Here is a 24,808-nt window from a genome sequence, read left to right on the forward strand (position 1 = left end):
TTACGAACATCTGTGCGTCTTTCTAAATAAGGGCGATTTACGTTCGGGCAAATACTCCAAATACGCTGAAAAACAAATTCTTACCCAACATTTAGTCGAATTTTTTCTTTCATTATTACTCTAGGATTTAATTCGTGCACGTCTCCGTGCTCCAACCACGTGTTCTCTGTGTTTATCCGCAAGGCTTTCTGGGAAGCGGTGCGCATGGCAACCAACGTAAACACCAGTGGCCCCCCTCTCCCCCTCCTCCCCCCTCCTCCTTGTCTGCCTCTTCTTCCTCTCGGCTTTGCAACGGCGCCAAAAGCGGGAGAAAATGGCAAGCTCGGCTCGCAGCGAGGACCACTACTACGAAAGGATAACGTCAGCTCAGCAGAGCATACACGAAAGGTGAGGACAGTCGGTGTTTTCGTGTTATAAAGAGCACGGCCCCGTAGAACCGCGGACTCGAGTTGTCACCGTTGCCGTCTGATAGCCTCACCTTACCCGTTAGCTTCCTAGCGAAGTCCGCGTACACAGAGATGAGCAGATGCTAGTTCTTTAGCCTGCTTACTTGGATTCGTGGATGTGTATAAAGCAGTAACTGATTAGCGTATTAATGAAAGTTAGTCAAGTTCCCATGAAAGTTGCTATCCTGCATTAGCATGTGTGTTATGGATGCTCGCTGGGTTCATAAGTCTGATGGTTTGGCAATAATTAGCCCAGGAAACCACGGAGGTGCTGGAGCGGTGTGTGTGGGTAACATCTTCTCTGTGCGCTTTGTGTGCAGGGAGAAACGGAGGCTGGAGCTGGAGAGGGAGCTGTTTGCTTACTCCAGATCCGATAAAAGAGCGTAAGTCACTGGTTTGAGTTAAATATCCAATTATATGTGAGTGGACTTTCATCATCGTATATGAAATTGATTTGAAAAAATTCCCATGTATTCATATAGATTCACAGCTGTTTTATTATTTTCATTTGGGAACAAACAATCCAGGCATTTGTGTCAGTTTTTATTTAATACAATGTGTACAAGCATAACACTGCTTTTTTTTTTTTTTTTAAAAAGATGTAAATCACGTCTCATAAACACCAACATGCCAGGTCCATCCAGCAGGGCTTAGGTTGATGGGCGACTTGAGAATGAGATTTAAATTTAAAACATATTGTGCTTAACCTTTTCTCCTGAGAAGTCGAGCTCTTATTTTCTGACAATGCTCTTAGATAATATTTCTTTTGAATAATAGTTCTCCACTGCCTTCAGCTTACAGATAAAGTGTTCCAAACTGCGCAGTTATCTCAAGGAAATCTGTGACAGGGAAGCACGAGCGAAAATGAGAAACCTTGAGCTTCTGAGAGATGTGGAGTGCATAGAAATTAGCATGAAGGAATATAGTCCTGACCATGCCCCCCTCCAACAACAAAAGGTAGAACACACACGCTCTGTCTCTCTTTCTCACACACACACACACACACACACACACACACACACACACACACACACACACACATTTGCTCAAGTTCATTTGTTCAGTGGAGTAGCTTTTGTCATTATGGAGTCGTTCTGAAAGCAGGCTTTTAGTATGAACAAACACTCCACCCACTGCGGTGGAATCAGATTTGACAGTTGTACTTTTCTTCTGAAATTTTTAGATTCACGTGTAATAACCAGTAATTACTGCTGTCCAAGCTGTACGTTTAAGAAAACCGTAGTTCTACGACGTTAACTTTGGAATAATGGCCGCCCATACATGTGCAGGTATATATAAAATATATATGTTTATTAAGGATGCTGCGTTTTTATAAATGAGCGTGTTGTTGATGCTCATTTGCCTTAATGCCTTGCTGCAATTTTAACAGAGCAGACATTTGCTTGCAATGGCTTGATGTGACAATAGTAAACACTCAAACTGTGCAATTTATCATGACAAGCAAATGAACGGGGGAGAAAACAATGAGCCAGTCAGATTATCACTTAAAACTCAACGACAGTGCTTGACAGCTTAATATCAAATTAACAAAATTGGCTAATTATGACTCACCGAGTTAATTGCCCAATATAGAGACTCTGAAGTGCTCCAGAGATTTAGCCATTCTCTCCCCTCAAGCAGTTGGTTTATTTCCTCTTGATGCTTTATGAGTCCTGCATGTTTATTTTGGTCGTCCTGTTGCACTTTGTTTCTATTGTGTAAAATCAGCCACGGTTTTTTTTCCTGGTTGAACCGTGATGCTTTTGGTACAAAGAAAAACACATTTCTTAAACCGACAGTGAGTATATATTCCCTCTCCGATTAGCATGTATATTTATCTAGATTTTATTGTAATTGTATTTTTGGTATTTGTGCTTTATGTTAAAAACATATTTTTAAAGGTCTGTTTATGTAATTTAAAGGTGTGGCAAAGGTTCTGTTGGAGTTGGCAGTAAGGCAGTGAGTCCGCCCGGCCAAATAAAAATGCTAAGGGGTGTCAGCGTCTGCATAGAGGACACTCACTTAGGAAAACCCTCTGTTACTGATAGGGGCTGCTTTCAGCTACTTTCCTTATTTTTTTTTCCCACTTTTACGCCACATCCAGCTAATATTCAGACAGGTTAGATGAGTTTGCATGACACATGCCAGTTGAATATTAAAGAAGTCATTTATCTTTTAATTATTAATTCAGTCTTATTTCATACAGGCTGAGTGTTTGAAAAAGATTTCCAAATTCATGGAAGCAAAGAAGAAAATGGAGCGGGAACCAGCAAAGGTATGCAATAGCATGTGATCACACACATCACATCCTTTATGTATCAGGTAACCTGCACTCTGTTTGTTTGTTTTATATTTTTTGGATGATAAATGGTACTTATTTCTTTTTTTCCAATGTTTAAAGGTTTATGCTAATTTCAGTTCTATCAAGTTACGTTTTTAGGTTTGGAATAACAAAGGAACGTAGACATTATGCCTGGTAAATCTGTAGAGTCTACATTTAAACTGTGTATCTGTAATAACACAGGTGTCTAATCCTAGCTGCTGAATCTGTACAAGCGATGTAGTTCAAGCCCATGGCTGCTTTCTCCCTTCACTTAAAGCAGTTAAAGCTCTTTTAGATGAAATGTCTAAGACATCTCATAATAACTTGGAGCATGCTGTCTAGAGCAGTCACTTGTAACTGTGTGCAAAACCCCCCTCAGCCTGTCGATATTGTAATGAGCAAAATGGTACCGTCACTCCATTATGCATACAAGCCATTGGCTGGCAGTGTGCATGTCCCTCAGGCTGCAGCATTCATTAAGGGAAGCTTACCGGGCTGAAAGCTGGAGACAGATGATAACGGGATATGATTTTCATATTTAATACATTCCTTGGAAGAGCACACGCGTGCCGCAGATTGATAGAAGAATCAATTGCTACTTTAGTGAAACACTTTCTACTTTGCCCTGCAGCTACCGATGGAATCACTCAGCCAAGAAATTAACTTTTCCTCTTTTTTTACCTACTTTGTGGATCTGCTGGGCAGGCTGCATGGTTTACAGTGAATGTTATTAAGCAGCTAACTGTTTGGTATTTAAGACGCTTATCAGAAAAGAAACAGAAGCCATGCTTTTTGTTATTATGTTTGGAGGGAGGCTTTTTTGCTTCTCTCTCTCCCCGCCCTTGGTGACATTGCAGACATGAATCAAAACTTGTCTAAAGGATTTCTAATAAGATTAAAAGTTAAAACATTGATCCTGAGACATTCTTTTGAAAAATGTTGTGAAAAGAATTCTGACCTTGGCCCAAATAAGCTACATTTATTCAAATTTCTAAAGTGGATAGCTGACATACTTGAGTTGAAATTCTTTCAAAATAGCACTTATTTAACTGAAACAAGAACTTTGACATTTTAAGCGATCCATATTCATGCCTGGAAAAAAATATTTTATGAGGTAATGAAAAGTTTAGCTGATAAAATGAATATATTGTGTGTGTGTTTGTTTTCTTCATGAGTGCAGGCTGAAGCTGTTCGTGCACAGCACCAGGACGGATACGTCTCTCACCCAGCTAAGGATTTTAAACAAGCACCAGTGGAAATTTTTATGGGCCACCAGACCTCCAGAGGGCCCGATGCAGAAGCTGGCAGCACAAGTGTACACTCACACCAAGCATTGCATCATTCACCCAATCGCAGCCTGCACTCCCGCGAGCGTCTACCAAGTGGCCTTTTGAAGGACTTCACAGTCGGCGGAGAGGATGCCGCCAGCAACCGAGCACATTTATCAGATGACATTTCAGGCTCAAACGATTCCCCTGACGACGGTAATTTGAGTGACAAACATGAAAGAACGATGGGGCCGCTCCCATCTGTTCGTGCCTTAACAGGCACAGCTGGCGGTGTGGCTTTTGGAAGTGATGATGAACGGGAACCTTCACCTTTGGCGACCTTGACAGAGCCTGAGAAGAATCCATCTCCTGGCAGCAGAAGCCCGACGAGGGCTCAGAATTCCATCGCAGAACACACCGACTCCAAAGAGGTGGCTCACGAGGCACGCACGATGGAAGATGAAGAGAGAGGTCACGGCCATTTGATGCTAAAAACCACTTTGGGAAAAGAAGCTGAAGAGAGAACAGGTTTGCAGTGATCTTTCTGTCTGTGCTAGAATCTTTTAAAGCACTTTTTTTCCTTTACACAACATTGTATATTTACATCCAGGTAAAAGTGAGAGTGTCAGCACACTGAGTTCAGATGTGGAGTTGTCAGAGAGCACTGCTAGTGACCTGTCTATTTCTCTGACACAATCTGAGCTGGAGGAGGATGCACCAGAGGGTGGGGCACCTGAGGGTAATGATACTCACGGAAGGCGTGATCACAACCAGCACAGTCCTGAATCGTCTCTGCACTCTAATGGCTCCAAGAAAACACTCCACTTAAACAGCAAAGCTGCAGTGGGGGCCTTGAAAAGGTACAGTATATATGACTAATGTAGTTTGTTGTCTGACGTTTTCAAAGTGGGTCAGTGAAGAAAAACACCAACATTCTTCCTCAAACGGTGCTCAGTGCAGTCAGCAGTTTCCCTCCCCAAAATTTAAGGCTAAGCGGGCTAAGCAAGGAGAATGTTCTGCATGGCCATGCCGAACCACAGAGGGCTGTTGATGATAGCGAGTGAACACGCCGCAAACTCCTCCTTTCCACCTTCACATCTGAGGCTGACAGAGAGGATTGTGGGAGTCACGGTTCATGCCACCGTCCTCTCTGTAGTTCAGCAGCAGCTGCGGTGGCAGTGATGCATCTTATAGGGAGAGCTGGGGACCTGTCACCAACAATATTGCCATAATCCAAGATAATGCTGTAACAGAGCAATTTTCTGCTTGAGAGACCTCAGGAAGTCCCCAGTGGAGGAGGAAATTTGTGGCACCATAGAGTGCTGTGGAGGGGTGGGCATGTGGACAGCACTTACAGCCACAAATCCTTAGCGTGATGATGGCCTCTGAGTTGAAGGATCATTTTGGATGGGGTTAGAGCCACAGAAAATCCTATGTGAATGTTTGCACGGAGAGCCTTTGCATTTTCGCTACAGTATGAGGTCTTTTATGAACAGCACCTCTTATGCTCTTAAAAAAAACCCTTCATTTTCTGTGCACTTTTCTTCACTGTACTCTCAAGGAAAAAAAACACTGTTTAATGTTTGCCTTCTCTCTGTTCTTGGGTCACATTATGGACTATATTCTTAAATATTATTTCTTTTTCTGTAATTACAAAAATAAATAGTAATTTCTGAGCATTATTGGTATGAAAGGCTTTATTTTTTAATTGGTCTGCTCTCTGGGAGCATCAAAAATATTGTGGAGGATTATGTTTTCTCTCTGAGAGTGCTGCATGTTTGTTTGTGCCCGACTGTGTTTATGTGTGGTCAACTATACTTTTTATAGCATGACCCCAAGAGGAGCCTCAGTTAGGCTGTGCTGGGTAGACAATGGAGTTGGCTGCAGCTTTCATTGTTAACACGGAGAGCTTCTTTGTATGAGGAGAAACCCAGAGGCTTTGATGTAAAGCTCGCAGGGCATCCAGTCTCTATCCTGCGTGTATTTCTCTTAAGGTTAAAGTTTATATCGCCCCCACAGTCAGGGAAAAACAACCCATTTCTCCTACAGACTCAAATATTGTATGGTTTAATTTTTAATACCATCACAATGCCCTCAACGTGCTTTGCTCTCACATGTGTTGTCTGAAGTGCTGCATGGGTTTGATTGATTGGTGACAGCATGTGATACAGTTAACACTGGCTTCTTAAAAATCCCAGTTAATCCCACAGATGGAGCTTAAAGCGTATAGGATTTTGAAAAAAATTGTAATTGCAGTGTCATTAGGGCATTGCTCAGGTATTTTTTTTCCTGTGGCTTAAATTCTAGTTTAGCAGCAAAGGTCTCGCAAATTTTCACTCTGTATTTTCTAAGGTGAATTCTGACAGCGTGCTGGGGCCTATCCCAGATTTAGGCAGGTGTAACTGCACTTAGTGTGTGCTGTTATTACTTGTGGTTATATTTTCCGTGTCCTTTTGTGTGTTACACTTGCTATTTGTGCCTGGATGGTGAGATTCGCCTGACACCAGTCACTCAATGGTGAGGCCATTCCATGTGATAAATAACCCCAGAGCCACAACTCGACGCTGTAGAGCAATACTGCTGCAGAGAGGCTAACCTCTTCCTCCTGGCTAACAATACACTCCTGATGATGTGGACACACGGACAATAGTAGCATCTAAAGTGAGGTTAGAGACCTTGACATGAAAGCTGGCAACAATACAGTAGAGAGAGAGGTTTGCAGGAAAACACAACTAATTCACTTTCTCACTCTCTAAAGGTCTCTTTTTGAAGAGCGTTGATAAATAAAGTGGAAAGAGAAAGATGACTATTTCAAGGCCCACGCTGGCAATAAGGGAAAGGGGAAAAAAAAGACAGAGCTTTTGCCTATTCTACTTCAGCCACACTGAAGAGGACTTGGCACAGATGTATTGCACACTACAGAATGTCATGGATATAATTCAAGCTGCCAGCTTAATCAGGATGTTACCAGGAAACAACCTGCAAAAAAGAGGGAGCAATTGTTTGCTGACCCCTAACCCAAGAGCCCATTACAGATTGTCATAAATTCTTTTTGGCCTCTTTTTATGTAAGGGGGCTCAGGATCTCTCGGCTTGGGGTTTCTGGGAGAATTCAATGAGGGCCACCCAGAGCTTAATGCTCAAGAAAGAGATGGATTCTCAATATCCACATGCATTAGGCATCCATTTCTCATTTTGTAGCCGCACACAGGACCAGATTAAAGTGTAAATCTCTCACCAAAAGAAATCATCCAGAGGCCCCTCTTTTTCCGTACACTTTTATGCACGAGCTACAACCGGTAATGGAGTTTAACTGTAACGTCATATTACTCGTTTCGAGCATTATTTCGCAATTTAACCAACTCTGCTCGATACCGCATTAATTCGGCAGCAAACAAGCTCCGGATCTGAATGCTGGTTTTGTCGAGCTCTTCGCTTGCAACCTGTTATTACACGTGGCAAAATCAACGAACACTGTGAACTGTTGAAATGCTGTATTGTGGCAGGAGCATTTTAATGATCACGTTCTCCAGCAGGCCTTGAGTACTTCAAGGAAATCGCCCGGAAAAAATGTTATCATAGTTTTATTTTCATTTAAAAAAATATCAGACCTATCGATCACGTGACCTCTTCCATTTTTTTGTTCATTCACACACTAATAGGTAATTTAATTTAAGTCTCTCCCAGGAAGGACTCTTTAATCTGCTAGACAGCATTGAAGGACGACTTCGCAGCGAACAGGCCAGTGTGTACGGGGATTCTTCTGTCGATGGAGTCGAGCTCAGTAGAATTATCAGGTACACCCTTAGTGTCTTTCTTCAAACTTTTTAAAACTTGTCTCCCCATGTCTGAATGAAATGTTACACATATTTATTTAATGGGGCAGTTTGTGCAGACGAGGAAAACATATTATCCTTCTGCCGAGGGCTCTCACATTAGATGAAGTGCCATTACTGCCATGCGTGCATCTTTATTTCTGAGGGGTTTTCAGACACGTGGGATTGTTATAGTAACCGCTCTGTTGAATTGTTACTGGGCAGAGAGAGCATTGTGCACATGATTTATTAGATAAAGGTTGGTTTTTGTAGAAGATTTTTCTATGTCACGATTCATTTACAGCAGTTGTGAAATACTGATTAACAAAGGCGAAGCTCTCAGTCTGTACAAACGTCACATTTGTGAATGATGTCAACAACATCTTGGGCCATTTTGTGTCATAACCCTTGGTAGAGCGTTTAGCCATGCTGTGATATTATGTGAGCTGGAGTGCATGCGCCTTGATGTGTGTGATTATACTCATATTGTGTGTGAAGTATTAGCAGTTGTTCGATGTACGCTGTGTACTCCTGACCTGCTGGCAGAGCCCAGAGCTCCATGGCAATAGCTGACTGCTCTCTATGTATTGGGAAGCCTTTGTGACGATGGAGCGGGCTTGAATGACGAGGACCTTGGAGCGTGTGGAGCAGTCGTCCTTCATGAGCTTCAGAGGTTGTCATGGAGCACAGAAAAGGGCTGCCTGCTACCACAGGATCTGGTGTGTGCTCATCAGGCCAGCACTGAGCCTAATGAAATAAGGTAAGGCTCCTGGTTTGTCTGTGAATCCTGCGCCAGAAACTGACATCAGCCTGTGCATGTTTTTTATATTATGGATTCATATGTTGCAAAAACAAAACAAAACCACAGGCTGGCTTATTTGTGTGCAGTTGCAGTTTTTGTTTAGTGTTATATTTTCATTTACTTTTGAATTTTGATGATGTAAAAATTATGCGTATATACATGTTATGTAAGCGTATTCATTGTTGCTGTTTATATATAGATGTATGATAAAATGTTGGTGATATTTTGGGTGTTGCGTGATTATCTACTTGTACCACCTCACAATGGAGTCGTTCAGCGCACAAATATCAGTGCTGTAAAAGCTGCAGAGTTCAATAGATATTTGTCTTCTTTTCTTCAGGAAAGTGAACCACCTTACAGTACGCGTGGATAGCTGTGTGTGCATTTGATTTTATGTTACTATTATTATTATTTTTTCCTTCACTAGACTGTGGGGAGGGTCATGCACTTACAGCAGTCAGAGAGATTTCATGCTACTATTTGATACAGTCTCCCTTGTCCACAAATGTAAAAGGTCATCTTTGGTGTCACCTCACACAGTAACACTGCGTGGGTGAATGTCATGAGTAAATTAAAATGCCCTATCTGCGACTTCCAGTCCTTTGGATAATGAGTAGTTATACTCTGAGCTAAATCCATGCTCTGCTTCACTACTCTATTGATTTCACTGAGACCTTTCCTGCTATATAGTCAATTCAAAGGAGCACATCTAGCAGTGTCCCCCCTCTTTCCTCTGGAGATCCCTCCTGGCTGACCTCGACCTTTTATTCAGTTTTTCAACCTGAATCAATTTTGCTGTCTGTGTCTATTCAGTGTTAACTGGAATTCATTAATAATCCATCACCTCTGAGTTGTTTTAGGATAACTCTTTCTAAAAAGGCTGCTTAAAAGAAGAGCTCTGAGAAATGCTTTATACTGGAGGTGTTCCAAACTTTTCAGCTTCTTCACTTTTCTTGATTATCTAATTATCTTTTACTTTGTGCGGGTATAATTATGATTTATGTTCATATTTCCTGCTGTGTGCTCAATAACAAAGCCGCTATTTCTCTCAGTCTAATCCCACCCCCATCCTCACCGCAGCACCAGCCTCCCTCCTAATGCTGCTCGGCTGTGGGATCGCTGGTTCAAGCACGCCCTTGTGCTCAAGGAGCGCCGCGTCCTCAGCACTGAGCGCTTGGTCCAACTGTTCACGCCGCTGCTGCTCAGCCGTCATGCCACCTACAGCCACCAGGTAGCGTCGAAGGCACATCCACTCCGGCGACATGCACACAAACACAAACAGGAGGTCACACACTTGCATCCCGAAAGCGCACTGATATCTGCACAGAAATATGGCCCCCTTTTTTCCCTCTTCTTTCCAAATGAGCGAGTGTTTTTGTTTCTCTGCTTGTTCCTTTGCGTGTTTTTTTGAAGAGGAGTGCAGTTACTGCTAAATGCCCTCTTTGTGTCTCGTGCTGGAAACTAAGCCCTGGCCTCCTGCTCATCAGATTGCTCCACACATTGACCTAGACAGAAGGGAAACCCTGACCCATGTCGTAATCGCAAATTACAGCCTCAGCTTGGCTTCTTTCATCTCATGTGGTGTATTCATCTGAGAAACACTTGCTTTTAATTTAGTATTAGCCAAAAGTATAGCCGTCAGTTGGGTCTGATTGAACGAGGGAGCCATTTGGACCTTCTACTCAATGGGATTATTTTAAATTTCCCACTCATTGACCTTCTGGATCATGCTCAATTAAACAAAGAAAGAAATGACAAAGAATATTCCCACTCAGAGCTCAACGATGATGTCAAGAGACATGTCAGCAAACCCACTATCTGGCTGCCAGAGTGATTATCTACACATGCAGGTTTTTGTCTTATTAATTTTTGTGGATTCATGTTATGTGGGTTCTTGTGGCTGTAGTATTGCTGACGCAGTGAGAGAAGCAAAGAGGGAGACTGTGCAGCCTCTTAAAAGTATGCACTGACAAAAGGAAGAGGGGTGCTGCCATCGAAATCATTGTATCCAAGCACATGAGGAAAAGCCTGAGTGGAAATCTTTCTTTCTCTTCAGCGTCCTCACTCCATCTCCATCTATTTCTCCGTCTCGTCCTCCCATTTCTCCGTCTCTCTCCTCTCTGTCCTCTCACACAACAGCTTACTCTCCACACACACAAGAGAAAACAGAAATTTCCATTCACGTCTTGCCACACAGCCTGGCTACTCTGACAAATGGGAGCATGCAGCTCGCATGCACACACTCAAAGAGGCCCTTTGAATATTCAAGTGCTAACAGTTGCATTCATTGATATTTAAAATGCAGTGGGTCTGCGAGAGCCCTCAACCCACGGTACATTTGACTAAATCTAAAAAAAGGAACAAAGAGGGATATCGGGGACAAGGATCAAGACAGTTTTTATTGTGCAGCAGCATCAAATACCAAGTGGCAAACTCAGATTGTCCTGTGTTTGCGTCTCTTCTGCTCTCTGCAAATGAAAGCGTGAACATTGTCAGTCATAACTGTGACCTACTGATAACAACTTACAATGCACTTAAAGTTTGTCACTGTCAAAATCCTCCTGATCATCTCCTCCATATTAGCGCTCATTAAAAGTTGCAAATGGCCATCTGAGGCTGAGAGGCAGTCTTTGATCACAAAAGAGAAATGGTGATGGCAGGATTTGATACGGGGGAGGGAAGAAGGAGAGAAAGGAAATCGGCGTGTGGCATCTCGCTGCTCCCCATCTCCTGGAACAGCTCCTCTTAATTGTGTATCCTCATCTCCACAGAGATAAAAATGAGCAGAGTGGGAGGAAGAGAGTAGTTTGTCTCAATCCTCTCAGCCAAGAGGGAAGATATCTGGGACGTGTTGCACATTAACACCGGGGTGATTGCATTCTTTAGGCAGTTCTCTAATCTCATGGATGAAAAGAGAGAGTGAGAGGAAAAAAGTGTGATTGAGAGGGAGAGCGGGAGCGAAAGTGTGCGAAATCATCTTTTTTGAGTTAAACGAGTGAGACAATTTCAAGTTATTTTCTCTTGGCGTTTGAACACGCATTACAGCTGCACCTCTGTGCGAGCAGCCATGGCCAAAGTAAATGACTTGCCTAATCGGCGAGAGTTCAATTTGACACTTCCTTCACAAAATGAGAACAATTAAGAGTGTGGTTTTAATTTGTGCTGCTCGCAGGCCAAAGTGCTGCTGAGGACACTTCTGTCCCGGTCCAGTGAGGAGTGCCCCTCAGCAGAGGACGAGAGTGACTTATCTTCTTTATGTGGTCCTCCTTCTCTCCTGGCTGACGGGGATGCGAAGCCTGCCAGGCCCGTACGGAAGCAACGGATCCAAGGTCACTGAAGATGATTGGTATAATATCACCAGGCATGATCAGTTCTAATTATGAAAATGACGCTAATGAAACGTTAATATGGGTTTGGGTTTTAACAAAACATCCAGCATGGATTTTTGTGATTCCACGCTGTGATAAGTCATTGTGTCATATGTCATATGTAACAAGACCATTAATTGGAAGAAATATGGACTTTTTTTTTCTGGAGACCAACTCTGCAGAGAACTAAAACTTCCCTTTCATGAAAGAAATCAATTTCACCATAGAGCTTTTTTTTTTTTTTATAAATCCCTCACAGCGCAGTTTTCATACAGCCATCCTTTCAGAGCTAAAGAAAGACCCCCCCATTCCCATTTCTATCCCTAGACTCCCTTCTTCCCTGCCATTGCTTCTCACTATGCGCTTCCCTTTCTTACAGAACTACAAAGTGCTGAAGAGGACAGCCAGGACGAAAGCCCTGTGGAAAGTGGTCCTATTAGAGGTAAAAAGGCATTGCCGGTGCCCCAGCATTCACACTGTCCTTATGTTGTGGTTTGTTTTCTTCCCACTGCAGTGAATAATGGGCTCTTTTACACAATGGCTGAGGCAGGATGATCAAGGTGAATCCAGGGTCAAAGTCCCACCTGAAGAGCTGCGCTAGTTCTCTCTAATTATCTCCGAGAAAACACTAGCTGTGTTTTCAGCGCGGTCTGAGGCATTCTAGCAAAATTGATAATTCACTGCCCCAGCATAATGCGGCCGCTTTAATTGTCAGGGCGCCAGGGTGGGAAGCGCAAAAGATCTGTCATCGGTTCTCATTATCTTCTAAACAATGCTCCGGCAAGGCTGGACTTAAAATACTAGATGTGACGGCATCCTGGAAGCAGTTGGTGTGCCCATCCCTCAGCTGCACCTCTGAAATGTAAAGCAATCCTATATTACCCTTGGCTATCAGATTTCCTACTGGGTTTTTCATGTGTCCGCATCCCTAAGGTGCACAGCCAGCAAAATGAGTCCAGTTTCCAATCGCTACACTTAATCAAAAGAGACATAACCAGCTAAAAAAAAAAAAACTTGACTAAAGATTTTGCAAGGAAAGGATTTTGCTGTGCTGAGCGACATCAATGTCACAATCAAAAACAGTGACCTTGGAACTGATAGTAATTGCCAAAACATGCACGCCTGTAGACCTGCTGGGGTTTTTGAGACTACGTGTAAAAGCAGTGGCTGTATGAAGTAGAGATTGGAATGCACTGTAAACATGGTATGGCTTTCAACAATGATTAAAACCTATGTTTTCATTGTGAATCCCAGTTGAAACTGTTAGGACTTGGTCACAGAAGATCACGATTTTGCTTTGCCTTTCACATTCTTTCTTTGAATGTGTACTTTTTGTAACATCAGTGAGATAACAGCCCATTTATTATGTACTTCTGTTCTGTTGATTTTTGCCAGCTCAGTCTCTCTCCTCCACTCAAATATGATACCGTTTTTAGTGTCACGGAAAGTAATTACAAGTGTTTCTTTTATTTTTTTTTTAAACACAAAATCAATGATTCCCTTCCTGGTAGGGGATGCTGAGATAATGTGAGATGCTGATTGCTGTCTCATGGAAACTGTCGCTGCATACTGTAGGCTTGAATCAACAGTTTAGCTGAATGAGCAGAGTGTTTCTCACCCACTCTGTTAAGTGATGAAACCAAAAACACAAAAAAAAAAAAAATAAAAAAAAAACGGAGCCACTGAAGCGTGTTGTCTCATCAAACACAGAAACCTGTGAAAGTTGGAAACCTGGGTTATAAGCAAATATTTGACCGTGACTTTGTGTGTGTGTTTGTGCCTGTGTGCGTCCACGTGTGTCCCTAAATAGAGACAAAAGCATATCAGTTACTTAAACAATCAGCCATGATGGAAAGGCGGCAGAGTTCTGAAGAGGAGGAGGAGGATAGCCTCTCAGGTAAGGGATGTGGTCCACTCTTCCAGTCAAGTAGGGAACAACTGGAGCCTAATCATTGGTTACCAAGGAAATACGTGGACATGAGAAGCAACAGTTCTCTTCTATGCTCACATTTCTGCTCAGTGAAGTTTCAACAAATCCCATTTTTATCCCATTTTAACTCCACAAAACATATCATAGATTTTAGTTATCACATGATTTGTGATATGCGCCATATTCAGGGTGGAAGCAAGAACTTCCAAATGGATTATTAAAAAACATACTTTGAATACGAATTCACTGTACTCATAGCATAGCACTGCTATTAGCCTTACATGTTTCTATATAAGTATACAAGGTAAATTAGCTTGTGATGAGATCAATCAAGAAATCAAATGGTTTCATCCAGCCCTGTTTGCTCTTTTAAGGAATAAATCATGGCCATGAAGAGGACCTGCGGAGGGCCAAAAGCTCCTCACATCAAGACCCTTACCCTCGGTAAGAACATTGTTATTATTCAACGGGCCACACGAAATGGGCCACCAGACACCAAAGTGGTTGATGTACATTTGCATGGCTGCTCTCATAATTCCCTGTTCATTTCCATAAGATCAAGGGGGTGCCACCCATTAACTCGCTTACAAAGACAAAAGGTCCCTAAAGCCCCCTCTTACTCACTGTTTGCTGGGTTCAACCAGGTTTTAGAATTCAAAAGCAGATCGGCTACCACAAAAATAAATTGGAGCCCTAAACTGTCTTCAGGCTTGTTGTCGAAATGCAAACATATCACGTCAAGAAAAGAATCGGGTACAACGCTTTTGGAAGAAGCCGGCTCGAGTGTTGACAAGGACAAATGTCCTTTCATTTTTCACCCTTGAAACATTTTTAGGCTGGTCAAATCAGAGCTCTAAGTGGTTAAGAAAAGAACATCTAATGATAAATAGCTCAGTGGAAACTAACACTGCCACGGTTACATTTGAATATCAACACGACTTCATCAAATCTGCAATTGCATGTCAGGTCCTCAGAGCACCTCTTCACTGCAAACCATTTGGGCTCTAGTAATGGCTGGGTAAACGTTATGAGGAATAATCTTCTCTGATTTCATGTGATTACTGGGCACCATGCTGACACAAGGGCTGAAGTCTGCATCTCCCTGGCCTGGCAAGCAGGCGCTCCCAGTCTGCCTATTAGCCCAGGGAAGGGTCTAATGGCCTGGCTCTATTGTGGTCCTCATAGCTGCTGATGTCTGCCACTACCAGCCCGGGTGACCAACCTCTTTAATAAACATGAGCCAATTTTGGGCCCAGACCCTCTCAGATGGTGCCCATCTCCCTGTCATTAATGTGCATGGGAAGTCCGCAATATCTGTGATTAAACAAAATTTGCAGAACAGAAATTAGACTGCAAAACAAAATGCCACGAGGAGTTATGAGACACAAGTTGTGTACACAAGAGAAATTGGAAAAACGGGTAGTTATGCATGGCCAACACTTTATTCCAACTGGAGTGTGGAAGGAAGCACCAAGCACGCCTTTGGTCATACTCGGAGTGGCTGTGCGCCCTGAATAGACATTTACTGATAAAAGAACTTTAATAGTAAAGCAGTGATATTGGACTCCTCTATGTAAGGATCCAGGTCAGAGATCAGAGTCTGAGTTAAAACAGCTCGTGCACAAATGATGCTGTAATTAGTCCATATTAAGTAAGTAATGTAAAGTAAAATGATATTACATCATAACATTTGCCCTGCTCAGTTCAGTTTTATTTATGTCCACTTACAACATATATTTTTAATAACCCTTTCAGGCAGTTTTGAACAATATGTCTCTTATTAGTAGACTGATAAGTTTTATGTTGTCTTCTCTAGTTCTTAAAAATAGATAAATCCCTGATGCTTAAACACAGTGGGGGAGGGAGGCAATGCAATGCAGAGGATGCTGGAGGAGATGGCTGGTTGGATATGGAGAGGGTTTAGTCACAAATAAACTTAGTGAAGTAAATGACAGCTGTTGGGACAGTTGGATTTCCTTTGGATCACAAATACAATTTTTGTTTCATTTTAATGTTCATTTTGACCCAACACCAATCTCTTTGTTTGGAAGGATTGTGTTTTTGCTTTTTGTTGTGCATTTCCAGAACAGGTTTCATCCTAAATGTAATTTAAAGCAGTGTTTTGAAGGACTTTATTGTAACTTGTTTTTACCTGCTGCCACTCTGATACAGCAATTGCTCCATTTCTCCCTCAACGCTTAGATGTAAGCATTCCACTTACAACAGTCACTTCTTGCTCTTTATTGCTTCCACAAGTGGTCTGGAAGCCCTGTGCTTAAGCAGAGGCGTAACATTGCCCCATTTTCCTCCTCCTTTCTCTTTGCGTCTCGCTCTCTCTCTTACCCTTTTTCTATCTGTTTGCCCCTCTTCCTCGCCGTCTTCCTGTGTTTTCCTCTCCCCTGTCTGTGTTAATTATTTGCTTTATTTTGTCAGTGAGCTGATGAGTGACTTCAAAAGGAGGATGGAGCTGGACTCGAAATAAAAAAATGGCTTCCTCTCTGTTGTCTTAGACAATAATTATGATTTGCCAGTTAAGCCTAGACTACAGCAGAGGGATTGTAGTTTAAAGCAGAGGCTTTGGTGCAAAAAATGCATTTATAGCCCTTTGTGAGGCTTCTCATTATGTGTGGGCCTGATTCATTAAGTAATTGGTTTGCAGTTGTTTACATGAGTATTAAGGCCTTCTATTCAGGGCCTTTGAGAGATACATTGTGCAAATGTTGCATGTTATGAATGCAGAATGAGAGGCGGGGGGCCAGTGCTATTGGCCAAACACTGCACTCAGCTGAAAAGCGAGAGAAAAGCACTGGGTGCTGCTTTGCATAGCAATGACTGGGGTCTTAATAAGCTTTACAGATTAAATACATGCAGTCTATACAAGATGCAAAGAGATACTCTTAACACATTTATATGTGCTCATTTCACTATTATGAAGTTGGAGAGAATTGGGCTCTTTCATATTCTTTTGCTTTCCAGTGTCTCTCTTTTCCTCACTCTCTCCCACACAGTGTTTTTCAGTTAGATACTTTTATGGAATGTTCTGTTTATTGTATTATAACTCGCGGGGAAGCGACTGATCTGCAACATTTATGAAGGATTTGTCCATTAGAAATCTTTTGCTGTCTTTGTGAGTAGCAAAGTAAAATCACTTTGTGGTTGAGTGGGGATGAAAGGAATAATGCACGAAGGAGTGAGTCTTAATAAGCAGCTGCACTCCATGTAAAGACCACTTGTTCCCCTTTGTATGCGAGTGCATGCCACTGCTTCCTCTCGTGCAAAGAAACATTGTGCTCCTTTCTACTGTAGGCATTTCAGATGGCACTCCTTTCTTGTTTTTATTTTGGGGTTTTTAATACCTTTTTTATGCCCTCCCCGCTCCATCGCGTATCCCCATTTTTGATCCAGAGACGGGGGGGAAGAGATGCTCGAGCACATGTGCACAGACACACAAAACAAAATCTGCAGCCATCAGACGGGGTGATGATTGTTGTGCCTAGTGCCTGCTTGACAAAAACCTTGACTCAACAATTAGTGGTTTACAGCTTTGCTTTGGACAACAGGATGTGCTCAAGCATTCGACCTCAGATCATTCCGTGTGTCAAAATCAGAAGCTGTGTGTGTGTGTTTCCTGCACACACACACACACACACACACACACACACGCACACACACACACATATGTGGAGGCTATGTGAACATGTCACAATTCACTGGGAGGAGAGATGGAGGGGTGAGAGGGACCAGAGCTGAGAAGGGGGGAGGACACGTAAAAGAGAAAGCAGGACATAGAGGGGGAGAGAGAGACGGTAACGGCTTTAGGTGGAAAATCGCAAATCCAGAATCCAAAAACGACATAAGGAGCACAAAGACAGCAGAATAGTTGGCCGTGTGAGACCGAGCTGCCTTTTACCCATACTGCATCTGTTCTTCTAAATGTTTTTATGGTTATAACGTCAGGCAACAAAGTTGTTTTTCTGTGCGTAAACATTTGACAGTATGTTAGCTGCACCCAGCCCACCCCACCCCCACCACTCCACTACCACAAACAACCATGAATAGATAAAGGCAGCATTTAGAGACTCCAGCCAGAGGAGGTCACTGTGCTGCACTGGCTCTCTGAAACGGATGAATGCCTGATTGCTCTTTTATAAAAGAAGCCGTCTTTCAGGCATTTTCTGTTTCTGTGTTTTCACATTTTATTTGTGATCACTTTATTTAACTTTGGGATTCGTTTAGGTTGACGCAAAATTTTAAAGCCAAAGACGGCACACGTGACCCGTGTTGTTATTGTTCAAAGCAGCTTGGATTCATTTACTCAGATGTTTCTGGTGCTTTATTTTCCTGTTTTCTCTACATTATTGCAATTTTTGTGTCGGACAGCCTGCAAATTTCAGTCCACCCTCGATTAGATGAGGCGTTAAAAAAGTGTAACCTGATCTGTCCTTCATCCATCCCTCACACTGGCTGTCTCCACTAGACTGCCACCAGTCAGGACGAGAGCCTGCTGTGTTGAAATCATTGGCCCAGTGCCTCTTTCTCTGAGTTGCAGTACTTACTCATTGCCAGCAGAGAGCACTCACATGTTAGAGAGCGCCCACTCACAGTGCACTCACAGTTGCCTCTCACTGTTTGCCCCCACTGAGGGCTATATCCTGCTACCATTCAGGCCTGTTAGAGTACATCTAAACGGAGCCTAAACAATGTTTCTGCAGGGTCATAGCTGGGATGGGAGTAGGAGTTGATGGGAATGATGAGGTGATGGGTCTCCCTTTACCTTTAGACAAGCACAGCCGCGCAAAAGTGCTATTGTGCTATTAGCATTTGTGTGTGGGTGGCAGAAGCTTATAAAAAAAAAAAAGCCAGGGTAAATAAAAGCAGTTTTCTAGCTGCTGGCAAGGCTGTGCTAAATGCTTGGTAAGCATTATTTCCTCTTACAGTATTCATTTTCCCTAATGTAACTGGAGGACAATGCATGAAAAAAATCTTAAATATGTCCAAGGACATGGATTTAGTCTCATGACTCTAGCATGAACGTGACCTTAAATTGTAAATTTGACACACTGTCAAGTTAAAATGTGAGATTTTGCTTTTTTTTCCTGTTCAGTCCAGATTTAACTGTTGCACATGAACACGTTTTAGTATAATAGGTCATATTTAACTTGCTCTCATACAGCAACTTAACTGTGTTAAAAAAAAAAAAAAACAGTATTAGTAGTTTTTATTTGTTTCTCAAGAAAATGAGAAATATTCCATAAAACTGGATCGAGATGGTGCTCACAGAGCCAAACGTAGGATTTTTACAAAAAACACAGCAGAGAATTATTTAAAACACAGTTGCAGAAATCCCAGGTACTCTCACATAAGTGAATCACTGTGTTAATCCACAAGAAGTGTGCCAATTTTTTTTCATTATTCAATTTCACTAATCCAGTTTCTGCATGTAAAATATGTGGTAACATGATTGTCCTTGCACAAAAGTGCTATTGTGTTATTACGATGTGTGTGTGTGGGTGGCGAGCTTAAAAAAGACGGGGTAAATAAAAGCAATTTTCTAGCCATCAGCAGCAGTATTAAATTCTTGCTAAGCATAATTTCTTCCAATAGTCCTCACATTCACTAATGTGACTGTTGGTCATAAGTGAAATACAGCTTCAACGGCTTCAAAAAGACTTTATTCTTTTTAGCTGCAGCTCACAAAACTACTACAGTCTATGTGAGGATGGTTTGTATCCTTATACTTGAGGAAGTGATGTATTGCCATCTAACTATAATAACAAAGGTTTTGTTATTATAAAGTGCATACTATAGTCAAACTACTTGAGTTATTGTGCGACTGTAGCTTTTGTTCATTTCTGCGCTCCTTTAGCTCTAGAGCATGAACATGGTTTTTCTGCCAAGAGCTAAAGCAGTAGCTTTTTTGTATGTGTGGTAGAAGACTAGATACTTACTTGCTGAACTACTACCACAGGCTAATACAGCACACAACAGTAAAGCAGTAAAATGGCACGAAGAGCAAAATGTAAAGAATAGTCTTTGAAGCCTCTGCCATGGACAGATTGTGTTAATCTTAAAGAAGTGTGTCATTTCTAGCTGATGATACCAACTTCTGTTCTTACAATGTGTCATAACATGATATTAAATTTTATATTTATCAGATTTTATATTTCACACATTGTCATTACCTTTGTATTGTAATGACAGACAATGTATTTGTCATAACGCAAAATATAAAAATGTAAAAATACACACACACACACACACACACACACACACACACACACGTGTAAATTTATCATACGTTGAAAAACAAGAGTGTTTTACTTAACAAAAAAACAAAATAAACAAGAAGAGAAATTGAGAGAAATACTTATGTGTGTCAAATATATATAAAGCTCATACATTTTAAAGGTTATGTTGAACTCTAATGCAGAGTAGACAAAAAAAAACTGTTAAAACACGAGATAAACAACAATATGAAACAACTGCAAAGGCCATGAAAAGCGAATGAGTGCGGGGTTGAAAAAGAACATTACAATAGCTGTAATTTGCATCATTTTACACATTACATTCACCTCTGTGTGGCAGAGCTTGTAAAACACTGGCCAGCTCAGTCTTACATATTCAGATCATTGCCTCAATTAAGGGAAACTCAGCAGAAGATGAACTGGCATAAATGTTTATGGAAACTGAATATTAGATTGGTGAGGTCAGATCCAGGCTGGGCTCTCTATGGTAATAGACCCGTCTTGAAATCAGTCCTGTCCCTCACTGAAGTGGAACAGCTGATAGGCCATTCCCATCCCGAGGGGAAGTTCGAGAAAAGAAAAGCCCAATTTACTCGCTGTAACAGCTATTATTGTGGCAAAGGAGAGGAAGTAATGGTATAGATTATTGCTGTATTTTTGCTGCTGCAGGGTCTGGCTGGGATCTGTTGCCTAACCGTTGTAAATGGATACACTATTCGCCGTAGTTTAATGTTTTTACTTTATTCAGTTTAGAAAGCTGAATCGTGATAACACTTGGATTTCCTCATTGTGTCCGTCATGATTTTTGTGCTGTAGTGCAAACAAAGGAAAATAAATCCTGTTCTCTCCAAATAACGCAGGTAATTCATTTTATGCACCATACAGACAGAAGGTGTTAATGTGTTAAACACACATTAACACAAATTAATTTATCGATGCAGTTCCTCTATTAGCTTGGTCAGACAAACCAGTATATAACACGGTATCATCATTGGTTAAATACTGTTTGAGGATATATTAAAAATGAATAATAGCACTTTAGATTTAAGCCACAATAAAAAAAAAAGAAAAAAAAAAGATGAATGATCTTTATTTACATAAATGTGTGTATTTAGCGAGATATTTCTACACGAATAAGCACATTTTGGAAATCCACAGCTCTTACATTCAGTTCACCATCAGCTTGCAGGCAGGCTGATTATCTGCTCTCGGGCCATAGCTTTTGTTTTCTCCCCCCACTGCTTTCCTTACTGCTTCCCTGCTTTGATTTTATTGCGTTTTAAGTGCCAGAGGTTCAGTATTCTCTCTGAACAGATGCACGAGTCGTCCAAACGTCCTGTAGGAAGTCCTATCAGCATATGAATGTAAAGGTTATATGCTAGTAATTAGACTGGCTCTGCGGTATATAGCTTGTAGCACAGAGCAATCTGCTCACAGTTAGGAATGGGAGGTGCGTCTTTGTTCTCTCATTCGGTCTTAAGTTTAGAAAATAGCAACTGGAATGCAGCCAGAGCAATTTGGTCCTTATACTCAATGTACAGTCACATGTGCCAAGAGGGAGTGATGAGGAGATGAGGGTGACAATCAAAGAGGTCACGGGTTTGAATTGATGCAGATGGAAAAGCGGACCAGATTTTTCATCTGTTTGAAACTCTGCATCATTTTTTTTTTTTTTTATAAGAAAGAATCAAATATAGGAGACCCAACAAATAAGCAGTATGGATGTGTATGCTAACCTGGGCGATGAGGAGGATACATTGTGGGCTTTTGAATAGGCTCTGTGATGATGTAAATTAAAGAGGAGGCCTTTAAAAGTGGAACAGGGGGCCTTATTGCATATGCATCGAGGCAGATCAAAGCCTTTTCGGAGGTCACACATTTACATAGCGATATCACCAGAGCTATGGGAACCTGGCAACCCTGTCTTTGGACTATTTTTGAATAAAGAGGGCCTTGTGGAAGTCCTTTGGCACAATTACACAGGAGTCAAGGAAGTTCCCTTTGCCACGATGGTTCTAGCCATTAAATATCATCTTTTGGAATTAATTAGGCGTCTTCACGCAAGTCTGTTTTGGTTGTTGTACGTATGCCAGTTGGACTGATTTATTTGTCTGTGTGTTTTATTATACTCAGACAAGATTTCTTTTACCTTGGTGACTTTATACACAAAATGCCAAACATGTGAATGAACAACCACATAGCAAAATCACAAGCGCCTACAATAGGAGTCAAGGGAGTTCTCACGAGTGCACTGTCTGAGTCAAGCCACTAAATATCACCAAAGTTAAATGGATGCTTTTTTTACAAAGATTTTATTTTATTCTATTGTACTGCTTTGGTTAGTTTGTGTGTAGTCCGTAACCTGATTACAAAGACTGATATCTGAATTGACGTATTTCACTTGCAGTATTTGGTCATGTTAAAGTTTTCTCTTCATTTTTTTCAGCAGTGAAAAAGTAAATCTCTCTCAAAGAGAGCCTGGGGTCACAACTTCACAAGGCTATTAACTATCTTTGTGTTTCCAGGAGAGAGAAGGCAAGCTCAAAAGCTCATTCTACGCTACAGTCAAAAGGTGAGTGTACACTAAATTATTTCATTTAAGTGAAAACACACAGTGTCAAAAAGAGGTTAATGACACCAAACGGATCACCATAGAGAATCCATGTGTTTACATCTGTGAAATTATTCAAAAATTTAAGCTTCATAAAAATACCATCTATTTGATTAAATTTCTCTCTAAATGCAGCTGTACCTTTTTGAGGATGTCTGTATAAAATGTGACCATGAAGCCAAGTCAGGTTCCTAAAAGATTAATTTGAAGCAAGCGCTACCAACTCAATTAATAAAAAAGCTAAAATGCTTTTATTTTAGGGGACATGCTGTGTCTTTGTCAACTTAAACAAAAGCCCTGAACTTTGAGGCATTTAAGGTACTGCTCTAAATAATAAGCAGAGAGAACATTGCTGACTCTACAGTGGCAAAACGATGTTTAATGTTATGAGCTGCAATCAGAGAGTTCCCATGGACCACCAGGCCACCTTAATCAGTGCTGCTACATTTGATTTCATTGAATCGACTGTCTCCATTTGCAGCGCGAGCTGGATCTTCTCCACTGTGTTAAATCGGCAGTGCTTTAACTTTATTTTCAAATTTGGGGAATTAAACAAATTGCAGGGAGGCAAATCTGGGGAGAAGAGCTGATGACTTGAGAGAATTGTGTCAGTGGAGCAAAGGAGACCTCCCTATTTTCAGTGCATTAGATGCTTGGAAACAAAGGTATCACAGTGCAGGTTTCGGTTAAATGTTCCTGAGTTGTCTCAGCGTGCGAGTCTACACTGACAAACTGATCCTAGGGAATTCACAGTGCACAGCTCTAGGTCCAAAGATGCATAAGAAGATGATCATGAAGGGGAAATTGTCCTAATTTGAAATGAACTACAGTTTGGATTCTTATTGGCCAAGCTCAGAATTTTTTTTATTAATTAGTTATTGGTTGATTTTTTTTGTACATGTACAGCTGTGATCAGACCCAAAATTCTCCAAGCACAAAAGACCTACATTGAACACATACACCGATGAGCTGCAGCATTAAAACCACCTGACTATAATTACGTTCAGACCCCCTTCTGTCACCATAACACCTTTGTCCCATCGGTGCTCGGCGCGGTTTCCTCAAAGCAGTTTTGGCGGAGCGCGTTATTGCATTGGGAGAGGCTGCTGCTGTCGGGGAGCGCTTTGCCGCGGAGCCATGTTCAATCTGTAAAGTTTTAAGTATAAAAACATCGACGTGAATGTCAGCAATGAAGCTTTCCTAGAAGACCAATGGGTTGTAAAGACACGCTCACCTGGCAGCGGTTTTAATGTTATGGCTAATTGGTATATAAACTGTGTAAAAGGAAGAATGTTAAGATTGTCAAGGTGAGCTTACTGGAATGCTTACAAAGTGAGTATAGAAATAAAATACTTATTCTCAAGATGTCGACAGTAACGGTCCATTTGAAGCTTGGAGTGAGCATTCTGCCACAATAATGTAATCCTGTGTTTTGTTCTTTGTACCTCTCTGTATAGATTTCTGGGGTCAATCGGATGACAGCAACTCTGAGATTGAAGCAGCCTTGCGTCCTCAACCTTTCAACAGCAATGGCATTTATGACTTCTATGAGTGATATTTCCACCGAGATATTTTTTTAATGTACTATATTATATCACTGCAAAATCTGCGGCAGATTGACTCGTGGTAGTTCACCCGCTGACCATTATTTTAGTGGTCTGCATTGTAAATCGTATGCACACTGTATCATAAAAACAAATAATAAAGTTGACAGCTCTCACGCTGGGTAAAGTATGTGAAGAGTTGTCCAACACACTGATGTTAACCCTGCTTCAGTCTCTTTATCTGAACAACTCTCCCAGCTCATAATAACAGCTCGAAATAGATTAAACTGATCTTTTAAAGCGATTTGTTTGCACTAGGCTGAAAATCATGCATTTTGAATGCCGCAAGCATCTCCGAGTGCTCTACCTCCAGCATGCTCGAGTGTAGTGATGTGAGTCACCTGTGAAATGACAAAGCACAATGGCCACTCTGCACGCTTCTGCGCGACCTGTGAAC

At 41.5% G+C, this 24,808-nt stretch overlaps 1 protein-coding gene across 5 annotated transcripts; it reads left to right on the forward strand.

Moving 5' to 3' along the window:
• Positions 1 to 201: 201 nt before the first annotated feature.
• On the forward strand, positions 202 to 24,572 carry kiz (kizuna centrosomal protein). 5 transcript variants are annotated; one of them, XM_040048959.1, is made up of 15 exons: positions 204 to 387; positions 767 to 829; positions 1,241 to 1,403; positions 2,653 to 2,721; positions 3,950 to 4,565; positions 4,648 to 4,897; positions 7,714 to 7,833; positions 8,447 to 8,611; positions 9,734 to 9,884; positions 11,826 to 11,982; positions 12,401 to 12,463; positions 13,832 to 13,918; positions 14,326 to 14,395; positions 22,722 to 22,768; positions 24,265 to 24,572. In XM_040048959.1, exons 1-15 carry the CDS (start codon positions 314 to 316, stop codon positions 24,360 to 24,362), a joined length of 2,193 nt encoding a protein of 730 aa, XP_039904893.1. In that variant the 5' UTR covers positions 204 to 313; the 3' UTR covers positions 24,363 to 24,572. The 5 variants fall into 5 exon arrangements, 2 of the variants coding, with proteins under 2 accessions (XP_039904893.1, XP_039904894.1); XR_005698378.1 differs by lacking the exon at positions 24,265 to 24,572 and having other exon boundaries at positions 203 to 387; positions 13,832 to 14,395; XR_005698379.1 differs by lacking the exons at positions 8,447 to 8,611; positions 24,265 to 24,572 and having other exon boundaries at positions 202 to 387; positions 13,832 to 14,395.
• Positions 24,573 to 24,808: the final 236 nt, after the last annotated feature.

The sequence above is a fragment of the Simochromis diagramma genome, unplaced genomic scaffold (genome assembly GCF_900408965.1).
Source record: "Simochromis diagramma unplaced genomic scaffold, fSimDia1.1 OVJJ01000305.1, whole genome shotgun sequence".
Lineage (NCBI taxonomy): Eukaryota > Metazoa > Chordata > Actinopteri > Cichliformes > Cichlidae > Simochromis > Simochromis diagramma.

Excerpts from the sequence above, each read along its gene's own strand:
- kiz (XM_040048959.1), top strand. The coding sequence starts at position 314 with ATGGCAAGCTCGGCTCGCAGCGAGGACCACTACTACGAAAGGATAACG. Across the intron at positions 7,834-8,446 it reads GAGCTCAGTAGAATTATCAG|CCTTTGTGACGATGGAGCGG; the intron begins GTACACCCTTAG and ends TGTATTGGGAAG. Across the intron at positions 13,919-14,325 it reads GGAGGAGGATAGCCTCTCAG|GAATAAATCATGGCCATGAA; the intron begins GTAAGGGATGTG and ends TGCTCTTTTAAG.